The sequence below is a fragment of the Camellia sinensis genome, chromosome 5 (assembly GCF_055761805.1).
Source record: "Camellia sinensis isolate YWXY chromosome 5, ASM5576180v1, whole genome shotgun sequence".
In the NCBI taxonomy this organism is placed as follows: Eukaryota; Viridiplantae; Streptophyta; class Magnoliopsida; order Ericales; family Theaceae; genus Camellia; species Camellia sinensis.
The window spans coordinates 141,328,622-141,341,892 of record NC_138965.1 but is presented as its reverse complement, the minus strand read 5'-3'; the positions used below and the strand labels follow the sequence as shown (position 1 = coordinate 141,341,892).

The 13,271-nt window shown below is 36.5% G+C and overlaps 1 protein-coding gene across 1 annotated transcript; it reads left to right on the top strand.

Moving 5' to 3' along the window:
- The first annotated feature begins 11,025 nt into the window (after window positions 1–11,025).
- On the top strand, window positions 11,026–12,383 carry LOC145791731 (uncharacterized). Its single transcript, XM_082872153.1, has 3 exons — window positions 11,026–11,236; window positions 11,400–11,551; window positions 11,709–12,383. The coding sequence occupies exons 1-3, from the start codon at window positions 11,026–11,028 to the stop codon at window positions 12,381–12,383; spliced, it is 1,038 nt and encodes a 345-aa protein (XP_082728279.1).
- Window positions 12,384–13,271: the final 888 nt, after the last annotated feature.

Here is a 13,271-nt window from a genome sequence, read left to right as displayed (position 1 = left end):
ACTTCTCCAATAAGTATTGGATGCAATAGTAGGTCTATTTTAGTGGTGTTTCTTATCAATATGAAGTTTAAAATGGCACGAAGTAACATAGGTCTCGTCTCTCATCTAATCATTCATGTGGTTTACATGCTTTTTATTTGAAATTTTCTATTGATTATTGACACTTTTTTGATTTATTTGAAACTCTTCTTTTTTCTTTTTTGAAATTTTATTTTTTGTCATGTTATGTTTAGCAATTAATTAAATAAAGAAGCGGGTTGAATTTGAAAATGATTTAGAACAATTTGAAAACAGTTTAGAACATTTGTTGAATAATTAACAATTTGAGAGACATTCTTGGGAAAAAAAATGAAAAAAATGAATAATAGAAAATACCTTATTAACTTTGTTTAAATACTTGAGATGATTCTCTAGTACTAGGTAGCTTATTTGATTTGCCTCTCTACTTAACAATCATAGATTCATGAAGTTCATAAAGTTCATATAGTGAGATGGAAATTAATCCAGTTCTATTTTACTTGTAAGAAGGTGAAGTTAAATTTTTTGTGATTATTTTCTGTTGAATATTAAGGTTTCTATTTTTCCCCATTTTGATTTTATGGAGAATTGAATTTTTCAGAAAGATCATCAGACCATTGATATCCTTCTAGTAGAGATTGAGCTTGCTCTTTGTGAAGGTAATTTCTAATCTTTGAATATGCAAGCTTGCATTGTTAGGGAAATTCTTTTTTTGTCTCAAATAAATTTCATTCATACGCAAGCTTGGAAGTCCAAATCTGATCTTCTGATTTTGCTTGCTTTTGGTTTCTAGGTTGCTATGTTTGGGATGAAATGTTAACACTTTAGAAAATTTCTCTTTGTAAATGTTGAATAGCGAATGTATAATAATGCTTGGTTTGTCCAAAAATCTTGTTCATATGCTGAGTTTTATGTTGTTTAAGTATTGTCAGTTATGCATGTCCTATTATGAGATGGCTTTTTAGTTTCTTGTTTTTAAAATAACTTTGGCTTGTGGATTGTGATTCTAGAGCTTGATGAGAGAACTTGATGCTGATTTTCTTGTTTTTTTTGTTTTGCGATATTTTTGTTTGTTTGTTTGTTTTTTCTTTCTCTCTAATTAAATTGCTTTAAAAATGACCCAAAATATACCTAATACTTAAAGGTAACAAACAAACTAATCCTATTAAACGGAAAAATTATTAGTTTAGCACCATACCAGGTTCTTAATGTTCGAATTCCCTTTATCTTGTCCAAGAGATTACTTGGGTCAAATTAGCTCTTAATGTCAAAATTAAATATTATGCTTCAAATTTTCTTTCTGAGACGTAAAAGAAAGCAGTATAAATGCTTTGACTTCTCTATTTTTAGCAAATTTCTAAGATGAAAGATGCCCTGTTGTCTTGCGTTCTTTAGTTAAAGGATATCATTGGAATAAGGTTAAAAAATTTCAGCAAAACTTGGAAGTTCCAAGCTTCCATTTTGTCTACCTTATACCACTACCAGTGTAGGCCAAGTGGTACCTGGTTTGGCCACTTAACCTTGATTTCTGGGGAAAGAGGAAAAAATTGTTGGTGTTTGTGAGGTCATACAAAGGCTTCTATAGCAGTTTAGTTCATTCAGAAACTTTCCCAAAATTTGAGTGGAAAAAATTTGCATGTGTGTTTCAAGTCATGCACAAGGATTTTCTTTCGTTTTCAATATCTCTTGGTCTAGATTAATTTACCTATAAACATGTTCTAGGATTTGAACAAATGACTCTGTACAACTGAACTCAACAAGCCTCTATCTTAATTACTTGGAATATGCTACATGGACCTGTCTTTTTTAATCAATTCTAACAGTTTCTAATGGCCTCAAAGCAATGTTATTTTGGCCGCCTTATTGTCTTTTTGGCACTTTCAACCTGGATCAATGTCTACTTTGTTAAGGATCACATCACAAATATGACCTAAAGCTATTGTTTGTTCCATAATTTCATTTCACGTCACAAAGATGGCCATAACTGGAGGAGGAAGAAAGATGGAAAGACAGTGAAAGAAGCTCATGAGAGGCTCAAGGTTTGTGTGAAAGGATGATGCTTGTTGAAGGCAATTTTTGTCTTGCTTGAAGAGTGAGTGTCAAAAAGTTTGCCTTGCTTTTATCGAAGTTTGTGGTTATTTTGTCAAATCTTTGCACTTTGCTCTCTCTCTCTCTTTATATATATATATATATATACATATATATAAATCTGTCTGTATTATGGACCACCTCTCGGCAATTGCTTTTAATATGAAGTTTATCTGTTAATTAGTATTAGCGTATAAAGGTTGATTGAATGTAAATGCCTACTTGAAGCTTCTTGTACATGTATGTGCATAAGTACAGTGCTTTGATACTATTTACCATTGAGTAAATCAATTTGCTGAGTAGAATCTGGTTTAGTAGTTATATCTGCTTCTGGAACAGTTTTGCTGCTTTAGAAGTCCCATTACCTTTGTTTGTGAGGGAAAAAAGATGAAATATGGTTTAAAGTTTCACCAGTTTTCTTTGTCATACTAATCATTTTAATGTTTGGAATTACAGCGATGTCTATAGTTGTAAACTCATGTTACCTTGTATGAACTTCCATGAAATTGACTACACACCTTGAAAATTGAATTAATTTATGGAAGTTAATGAAAATCGGACCATTTTTGTTTGCTTAGTTGTTATTTTGGAAGGGCTTTTGCCGCACATTCTCATTTGCTTCTTATTTGGATGACACTTGCTGCAGGGAGTGCTCGAACATTGTTTTTGTTCACTACCACGAAGTAAAGGTTACAAATTTATTCTATTATTTCTTTGTTTGTTCATTGAAGAAATTCACAATTGATATAATTTGTATACCATATATATGTTGATCCTGACTCAATCCATCACCTTTTGAGGTATATATATATATATATATATGTTGTTGAAGCTATTGATTTTTTGTTCATTTTATGGAGTTTTTTTTGTTTTTTGGTGATATCTTTTATTCTGGAATAGGATTGCTGGATTGGGAGTGGGAGTCTTCCTTCTTCTAGCTCTTAGAATCAGTGTGCCAAAGGTTGATTCTTGGGATGTAGTTTTGGTTGTAAAACAAAAGCCAATTTTTATTTATTTATATTTATTTTTGAGTTTTTGTATTTAAGAATCTGATGCATCTATCTACCTTTCTTTTCTTCTGTACTCTTTTTGTTTCCCATTCAAAATTTTTGGAACAATGCATGTTTTCTTTGAAGGATGCAACTTTTTATTTTACTTGGTCTTGTAATCTATAAGTTTTTGAACCATGTAAAATATCAATGATATATTCTTTGATTTGTTTCTGTTCTTTTATTTATGTAGGTTGCGTTTCCCCACCCCCCCAAGAAATTAGTAGGTGGAGTTGTATATTTAAAGTCATATTTTGGAAATTAGTGAATCATATGATTTGGATACTTTTCTTGGTTTGTACGTTTGTGAGGTTGTTATTAGCTTGATATGATAGAAGTTGAGGATGGAAGCTAGTATGCAGGTTGTTTGGTGTGTGGACGTTAGTTTTTTTTTCCTTATTTCATAGTTGTTGCTTCTGCTTGATTTGTTCACAAGTTGGCGCACTTTATAAGCTACTACCATTGTTTGGAGGTGCATACGGCTAGGCAAGGTTATGTTCTTGTGTGTGTGTATATATATTAAAAATAACTTTCTACGGCATGCAAAATTATGCCGTGAAAAGTGTAATGATTTATGACATGCAAGAAAATGTCGTAAAATATTATATACGGCATACAAAGTATGTCATAAATATATTAAAAATAACTTTTTACGGCATGCAAAATTATGTCGTGAAAAGTGTAATAATTTATGGCATGCAAAAAAATGTCGTAAAAGATTATATACGGCATACAAAGTATGCTATAAATATTTTAAAAATAACCTTCTACAGCATGCAAAATAATGCCATGAAAAATATAATGATTTATGGCATGTAAAAAATGTCGTAAAAAATTATATACAACATACAAAGTATGCCATTAATGTTTAATTTATTACTTTTTACAACTTTACTTGCATGCCGTAAATGATATTCAACTTTTCACGACATGTCACATAACAGCATTTGTGTGCATGCCGTGAAAGAGTTTTTACGGCATGCATTGCAAGCCGTGAAAACTCAATTTTGTTGTAGTGTTAGCCGCCTTACCGTGGATGATGAAGGAACGTCAACTTCTGTCTTCTAGGATAAGATGGTTTAGATCGGCTAACGTAGAAGCACCTTCTGTTAGCTTTGGTGAACTGACAATGGTAGCACTCTCTCACACAGGAAGAAAATTATAGACACAAGCAGACTGACTATATAATTCTAGAAGGCAAAAATCTCTATATCAACCAAGGAAGATGGGCCTCCTTTTATACACAATGGGAGAGAGATGAGGAGCCTCCAGCCATGAAGGCTAGCAACTAATGGCCATCAAGGCTGGTAACTAATGGCCATTACTCTTGCAAAATTGCTGGAGTAATGGTCCAAAGTTGATGGGAAAAAATATGTGCAATATATATTCTGTATACACAAGTATGTGTATATCTGTAGCAGACTTGGCCCCCCCAAAAAAAATTAGGTTGGTGGACCACCAATTCGGCCCAGCCCAAACCTAATCCATTCTAGTAAGCCTCAAGCCTAAGATCCAAGATTCACAGACCACAGACCCGGACTTGGTTCGATCTAGGCGGGCGGTGCATGCGGTAATTTTTCCATAACCAACTTGGACCATAGTCTTGGCCTAAGTCCATCCTTGAAGCATCCATACCTCTTTTCCTTTGGAAAATTTGGGTGCCCCAAAGGGCTTATACCCTTATCAAAATCTTGAGGTTTAAATACCCATCAAAACTTTCCTCTACAATCAATGTGGAATTAGTAATTATAAACAATTCCCAAAACCTCATTCATGAGACCATCGTTATGAGACAATTTCTCATTCAATTCTCAATAATTTTTTATTATTTTTTTTAGGGTTTTTTAGTGAAACCCCCATTTTGGGACTTTTTATTAGGGTAAAGGATAACTCAATCAATTTTCTTTCAAAAAGTCCCTGAGGACATTCTATAATTTGCCTTTTTTTTATGACAATATTACCCTTCTATATATATATATATCATATATTTGAAATCTGATATATAGTATACGGATCTGCACACAATATGCAAAATCAGGCACACAATATGCGAAATCAATGAAGACAATCTCCAAATGTGAAGATCTCGCAGCCGAAGATCTTTCCCTTGGTCAACAATAGACGATCTCGCCGTCGACGATCAATACTCTCAACTAAACGAGAGTTTACATTTCAAATATGTACAAATCTGTATCAAATTTTGAGTTTCATTGAGATTTGTGAGTGTTGATCGAGTTTTAGAGGTTTTTCTTCTCAATCAGGTATGTTGATTTGTTGATTAATTATTTTGTTTGCTTGTTTGTTTTTGTTTTTGATTTATTTTTGTTGTGTTTGATCTAATTTTGTTTGACAGAACTAAAGTAAAATTTTACTCTGGTTCTATGTGCTCTATTTTTTGTTTGAGAGAATGAGAGCAAAATTTTACTCTGGTATGCGCTTTATTTTTGTTTGAGAGAATAAAAGTAAAATTTTACTTTGGTATGTGCTCTGTTTTTGTTTGATAGAATGAGAGTAAAATTTTACTCTGGTATGTGTTATGTTTTTGCTTGATAAAATGAGAGTAAAATTTTACTCTGGTGTTAGAATGATAGTAAAATTTTACTCTGGTACTCTACATTTCTACTATTTGTGTTTTGGACTTGTAGTGACAGTAAAATTTTACTTTGATAATGCTAGTAAAATTTTACTTCGATTGACAGTAAATTTTTACTGTTAATTGATTGCTGTAGACACCCCATTTTTGACCGACCTTAAGACTCAGACGTCACCAGTTGAGCACTCGGTGATACTACATATTATGCTCGTTTAGAAGTCTCAGAGTTGCGGCCGTGAGCCCTGCCTCCGAATTTCCGAACCCTCTTCTGTGCCTTGCCTCGGTTTGCGAACCAGACTCGGTTTTCTCTGTTTCTTTTCCTGAAGGGAGGGAGAGGTCTCGTAGACCATCTCTCAGTGGCCGTGGGCTACGTTTTGTGGCTGTAGGCCATTTTGCCCATTTCGGAGCCCGGTTCCCAGTTTTCGGAGCCCGGTTCCCAGTTTTCGGAGCCGTCAGGCCGTGTGCCTTGGTTCGGGACCACTTAACCACCTCCATTTGCTTCGGTTTTTGGCATACTTCCTATTTACTCCCTTTTGAGGGACACTGAGGTCCGAGAGACCCACTTCGTGGTCGAGTGCCACTTTCGGTGCTTAACATGCAGTTTTCGGGGCCCTAAACTGCGCGTTTTGGCCCCTGAACATCCGTTTTGCATCGGTTTTCGTTCATTTTTGGCAGGTACCTCTGTTTCATCACTAGGAAGGCCGTAGAAGGGTGGGAGGCCAGCAATTGTTTCAGCAACTAGTTATATATTCTCCGGCGCCCTCCGACGCCCGTTTTCCTCACTTCCAAGCCAATGTTGAACACCCTTGGGCCATTTTCTTGAACTTTTAACCACATATTTGTGATGTACACACATGGGAGGACCCTAAAAGTTGGTGGCCGGCCACTAATGTTTCTTGACCCTTTTGAACCCCTCCTAAAAATGACCTATTCTCTCTCCTGTTTTACAGTTTGCAATTTTGAACCACAGGGTTGTGATAAGGGAACCTGGGAGGATAGCAATTTGTGGTGGCCGGCCACTAATTCAACTTGGCCCTTTTGACCCTTGGCCGGTCGGCCATGGAGGGTGGCCGGCCGGCCACCTGAAACTGAGATAACTGGCCGGCCTTGATCCTTGCCCCCTGCTTAGTTCAGAACTGACCTCTTTGACCCCCCAGATTCTGTATTCGGAGGGCCAAATTTTTGGGGGGAAACTTGATCCATTTTCCCCCCCAATTTTCCCCCTCTTTTTCCCCTCCTTTTGCCTATATAACAGAGCCTCCAGCTCTGGTTTTGAGGTTACAAAAAATTCCCTAAAGCCTCTTGCATGGTATCCATCTCCATCTCCATCTCCATCTCCATCTCCATCTCCAAGCTCTAAAACCTTAAAACCCTACCTCATTTCTTCATCAAACCATAGCACCACTCTACCACTTCCATTTCCAGCAGCTTGGGGAGCTTTCCAGCAGCTAGGAGGCACCACTTCTCAAGCCAAGAAGCAACCAAAGTCAAGTCTTCAAGGGTAAGCCCTATTCCCCTCCTTTTGGTCCATATTTTGTTCAATACATAAGTCATACATGCTTGCTGTTTTGAGCTCCGGCCAAAACTGAAAGTACCCTTTATTTGAGCTCTATTTCATGTTTCATTAAGGGAATTTTGTCATTTTAGGTCCCCATCTTGCACCTCCTTCTTTATCCTTCTTATATACCGTTATCTTGCATAGTATTTTTAGCCTATGTGTGATCTGTTTTGGAGCATGATGTAAACTGTAAGTGAGCTTATTTTGAGCCCCCCTTCAACATTGAAGAAGGGCTCATCACTGTTTGGGACCTCCATGTGCCACTTGTCATTATATCCCTCTTTGGTCCCCATTTTTGCATGATCCATTAGCCTATTATGCTTCTGTTTTTGGTCATTTTACAGAACTGAAAAAAGTCTTATTTTGACCCCATATTCATGTTTCATTAAGGGTCTTTGGCTGTTTGATGAATTTTTTGTATACTTTGTGTTTTGACCTCTTTTGGGCCCTATCTTGCATGGCATTTTGAGCATACTTGTATACTGATTTAGGCTTGGCCATCAACTGTAAAATATCATATTTTTGGTCCCTCTTCAATATTGTAGAAGGCCCCTAATCTGTTTGGGGTCAGCAGCTGTGAGTTGTTTCATTATCTCACATTTAGGGCCATTTTTGCATGCTATTTTTGCCCTATTTGTGTTTGCTGTTTGGCCATGCTTTGAACTGTAAAAATGCTTATCTAGGGGCTGCCTTGCTTCTGTATTTTCATCTCATGTTCAAATTGTGCATGCATTGCATAGCTATAGGCCATTTCATGCGCCAAAATTCATGTTTCGGGACTTGTTCCATGCATCGGGTTTCATTTTACCGGGTTTCGGGGCTGTTTTGCATCTCATTTTACTTCTGATTTTTTGCATTATAGTATGCCATATTCCATATCTTTGCCATGTCTCATTAGAGTGGCATTTCGGTGCCTAAGGGTTGGTCCTCGGTTTGCGTGCACGCGTGCACGCATTTCGAGTTGTCTTATTTTCATCTGATGGCCTCCTATGTGAGTGTGGCTGAGGCTCTCTCATGTTGGTGTAAGCCCATTATTGCATTGCGTATGCCATTTCATCCATAGCATTGTGTATGCTCGGTTGTGTATTACCTCGTGCAACGTGTATGCCATTCCATAACATTGTGTATGTTAGGATTGTATCTTAGTTGCATTTCATGCATGTCATGCATATTGCATCGTTTTCGGGATAGGAGTTAGCCTGGGCACGGGAAACGAGGTACGTTTCGTACTCCGAGTGACGAAATGTGTCTCAATTCCCAGTCACCGACACTCCGGATTATCCATGATGGAGTCTAGGTTTCATTGTGTTTTTCATGTGCATTCATTCCATATTGAGTTGCACAATTCAACCCCTCGGCCATCATGCATCGAGATGCGTGATTGGTGGCACGAGGATCGAGGCATGCATACATCTGTGAAAATACATTGCTATGCCCCTTTTCTGCTCTCTGTTACAGCAAATCAATAATTAGCAGCCTTCCAGAGCTTGGCGCGCTTTCCAAGAAATTATTGTGAAACAGAGGCTAATCGGGGCATCGCTGTGGATTTCCGCGCAAGGCAGCCTAGACATGCATCATTCATCAGAGTCAAGGCAGTCCCTGGCTTGCATGCCAGTTTATAGCTTTCCTAGATTAATTTGTAAATTAATTAGGATTTTTGTATCTATTTGGGACTGTAATTATTTATTTGGGACTGTATATTTATTCGAACCCTCTGTGCGATGGCATAATTGTAATAAGTGTGCGTGAGTGTGATGTATGTCTTTCAACCCCACGTCTTTCTTCCCTTTTATTTACTTGCTTATGATGGTTAGATTAGGGCATATTTCAATTAACATACAGTATGACAGCATGTTTGCATCATTCATCTGTTTTGCATGCACCGGGCTCGGCGCATCATACTAACTGCATTGTATTTCAATTTCAAAGTTGAATATTTGTTAACTGTTGCATCTCATATGCCATGTTTAGAATAGCCGAGCCTGCTATAGTTACATTTTGCATGTGTTGCATTAGGCATTTCTGTATATTTAGGATCATGCATGGATTTCTAATTAGCATCTTTTTTGGCTTGGAGTACTCGGTAAGTTTTATGCTTTAGCATCCTTGCATGCGTGTGAGTGACCGCCATAAATAGCATACTTACCATAAGGCTAAATGCTTATGTGATATATCTGCCTGAATGCTTGTAGGTGAAGGTTGGGTTACTCGGATTGGAATAAATCATCAACTGTTTGTTTTAAGCCCACTAGATAGTGGCAAAACCATCTTTTCTAAGCCCACTTGCGGGTGGCAAAATCTGCATTTTAAGCCTACTTGCGAGTAGCAAACCATCTTTCAAATAAACAAGCATGAAATGTTTTGTTCCAATTCGGGCGACCCAGTCTATACTTATATGCTGTGTGCATCACATAGTAACCTAGGCTAATAATCGGAATAAGAACACACAAAGTTTTCAAAAATAGATATCATGGTTAGTAGAGGCCGATCTTTGATCGGGCGAGCGGGGGTGCTCACGAAGTGACCTTCCCCAATCGTACCCAAGTTCCCGAGCCGAGGCAACTTTAGTGATGACGGACACGTGGCCTTTGGCACTGAGTCAGGGTTTTCTAAATTTCCCATTAAAAAATATTTAGGTGGCGACTCTGTTTCTGGAAAAGCAGTCCATGTTTGGCACTTCTTTTCAAAAATCTGTTTCTCAAAACGATTTGTCGGATTTGGACTCTTTGGTTCAGACTTAGAACCGTGACAATTTGAGAGTCCTGAGCTGTAGTGACCCCAAATGAACAGAACGGGACTAACCCTCCCGGGACGTTCGGGGACGTCTACAATTGCAGATTTCAAAAATGGTTCCACCTCTTATGTTGTTATGCAAGAATGGTGATCGTACCATTGTGTTCAAAGTTGTGTCAAACTGTACGTTGAAGGATTTAACTGATTTCTTAAGTTGTAAATTGAAGAAGTTTGACAGTAGTGGTTGCATACTGTTATCGTATTGTTTACCTGAACATTCGCAATGCATGATTGACGATGATTCTGATTTTCAGAATATATTGTCGCTTGTTTATCCCCTTAGTGTTGACCGGGTTTATGTGACTATTACTGAAATAGGCATTTCAAATGAAAAACATGGAGTTAGAGAATCGGGGGGCACTAACGGATCCAACGTTACTGATGATGAAATGGATTTACTCCCTATGTTTTGTCAACATGAAGAAAGGACTTTGTTGTCTTGTGGATAGGTGAATGGAATTACATATGTAGGTTAAATATTTATTGGAGGTGCAAAGGATTTTCAGACTGCATTATGTAAATATGCCATTGAGATAGGATTTGAGTTTGTATATGTGAAGAATGAGAAGTGCCGGGTCACTACTGTGTGTTCAATGCGGGAGTCTAATGGTTGTTTATGGCGAGTACATGCATCTCTAGAGAGTGCTAATAGTTTTTTCTACATTAGGACTCTATATGATGAGCATAGTTGTGGAGCTACAGTTCATACTTCTAAAAACTCAAGGATGAGTTCAAATTTGGATGCAAGTTTGATTGTTAATGAAATTCGTGGGAATCCCCAAACTCGTCCAATTAATGTTGTGCGTCAATTTATAGATCAATACAAGCTCACCATTACGTACAATCATGCTTGGTTGGGAGTTGAGAAAGCTAAGACTACTACTTTTGGGGATTTCTCTATGTCTTATGATGAGATTTGATGGTATATGGATATTGTGATGAGCACAAATCCTAGTAGCTATTTGTGTCTTGACTATAACTATCAAAATGAACAGTTCAAGAGGTTTTTTGTTGCATTTAATGCTTCCATTCAAGGGTTTAGGCATTGTCGTCCTCTATTGTTTATCTCTGGAACTTTTCTGAAGGGGAAATATAAGGGCACCTTATTAACAGCTACAATGAAGGATGGGAATCAAGGTAGATATTACTATAGTTTATTGAAAAGTAACAATTTACTTATTCTCCGAGTAACATGTTACTTATTTTCAGAGTAACATGTTACTGTTATTCAGAGTAAAAATCTACTATATTTGTCCTTTTCGTTTAATATATTTACTAATTGTAAAATGTTATTTTTCAGGTTTTTTCCCTTTTGCAATGGCAATTGTCAATACGGAGACTACAGACAGTTGGGAATGGTTTTTTATGCATTTGTCGAATATATTGTTGGATAAAAGACCAATTACCATCATATCTGATCGGAACGTTGGACTTTTGAAGGCTTTACCCAAGGTTTTACCTACTGCTTACTACTATTTTTGTCTCCAACACTTGAAGGCCAATTTGAGGGATAAGTTCACCGGTCCAAGTTTCAGCAATACTTTCAGGAGTAGAATAGTTTTTTTTTTCTTCATGTGCTTATGCTCCGACATTGGGATGTTTTAATCAGTGTTTGAAAGAATTACAAGATGAGGGAAAAGGGATCGTTTGTAGGTTTCTATCCAATTTGCCCTATGACAAGTGGACTAATGCATATTTTAAAGGACAAAAATATGATGAAATGCACTCGAATGTGGCGGAGTTTTTCAATTCATGGATCCATCAAGCTCGTCATTTGCCCACTACGAAGATGATTAATTCAATTAGGTTGAAGATCATGGATTTGATGTCAAAAAGGAGAGAACAAGTTAAGAAATGGAATACTTTTCTTTGTCTGGAGATAGATTCAACATTAGTAAATGCTCTTAAAAGTGAAAGAACTTGGTTGGTTAGTCGTTCAAGTGATCATGTTTTTAAGGCTCAATCTCGGCCATTGATTAGCGTTGACCTCTTGAATAGAACTTCCTCATGTTACCAATGGAAATTGAATGGATTTTTTTGTGCTTACGCGGCGACCGCTATCCAAAAGAGTGGAGGTGATTTGTATGCACAAGTGGAACCATTTTATTACACTAACAAGTTCAAAGCTTGCTGTGCTGAGTTCGTTTATCCAATACCCACTGTTGAGAAACCTCCTATAGCTATGGATGATCTTATTGTCCTTCCTCCAATTTGTAAGAAGTCACCTGGTAGGCCAATGAAGAATAGGATTCCATGTAGGGTTGAGAAGATACGACGAGTATAGTGTGTTAGATGCAAGAAGTACGGTCATAATAGGAAGACTTGCAAGGAGACATTGCCATGAAAGACATTATTGCTTTTGTAATAAAAGTATAAAAATAATGCAGTTCTTCTACGATAAATAGTCCATAGCAATAATAGTATAGTCTTTTAGACTAGACTTGTAAGGAGACATTGCAATGAAAGACATTTTTACTATGTTCTTGAATGGTTGTTTATCCAAGTTTCTGATTTGCTTTGTGGTTGAGTTTGACATTTTAATATATATTTTTTAATGTGGTTAAATAAGTTTCATGTAAATGAACTTATAATGGAGTTTGTTCAGTAGGTGTGAAGGTTTGAAATGGCTGTGCTCAGCCTATGCTTAAAAGTAAACTTTTGCTGTATTTCAAAGTAAATTTTTACTTTATTGCAGAGTAAACTTTTACTTTATTGCAGAGTAAAATTTTACTTTTTTCAAAGTAACACATTACCTTTATTCACATGAAAGTAAAACTTTACTGCCTTTCAAAGTGAAAATTTACTATGTTGTTGAATGGTCGTCTATGGTTGTGATGAGCCTGTCGTTTCATAGTAAAATGTTACCTTATTTTAGAGAAAATTTTTACATTTAGAGTAAAATTTTACCTTATTTCAAAGTAAAATTTTACTATGTTGTTGAATTGTACTCTATGGCTGTGTTGAAACTGTGGTTTTAAAGTAAAATTTTATTTTATTTCATAGGAAAATTTAAGATTCAGAGTGTAACATTTTACTCTTATTTTAGAATAAAATTTTACTTTTATGCAGAGTAAAATTTTACTTTTAAATTCAGAGTGTAATATTTTACTCTTATTTCAGAGTAAAATTTTACTTTTATGTAGAGTAAAATTTTAAAAGTAAAATTTTGCTT

Coding starts and splice junctions, on each gene's coding strand:
- LOC145791731 (XM_082872153.1), top strand. CDS start 11,026: ATGGATATTGTGATGAGCACAAATCCTAGTAGCTATTTGTGTCTTGAC. Junction 11,237..11,399: donor AATGAAGGATGGGAATCAAG/GTAGATATTACT, acceptor GTTATTTTTCAG/GTTTTTTCCCTTTTGCAATG. Junction 11,552..11,708: donor TTTTGAAGGCTTTACCCAAG/GTTTTACCTACT, acceptor TGTTTTAATCAG/TGTTTGAAAGAATTACAAGA.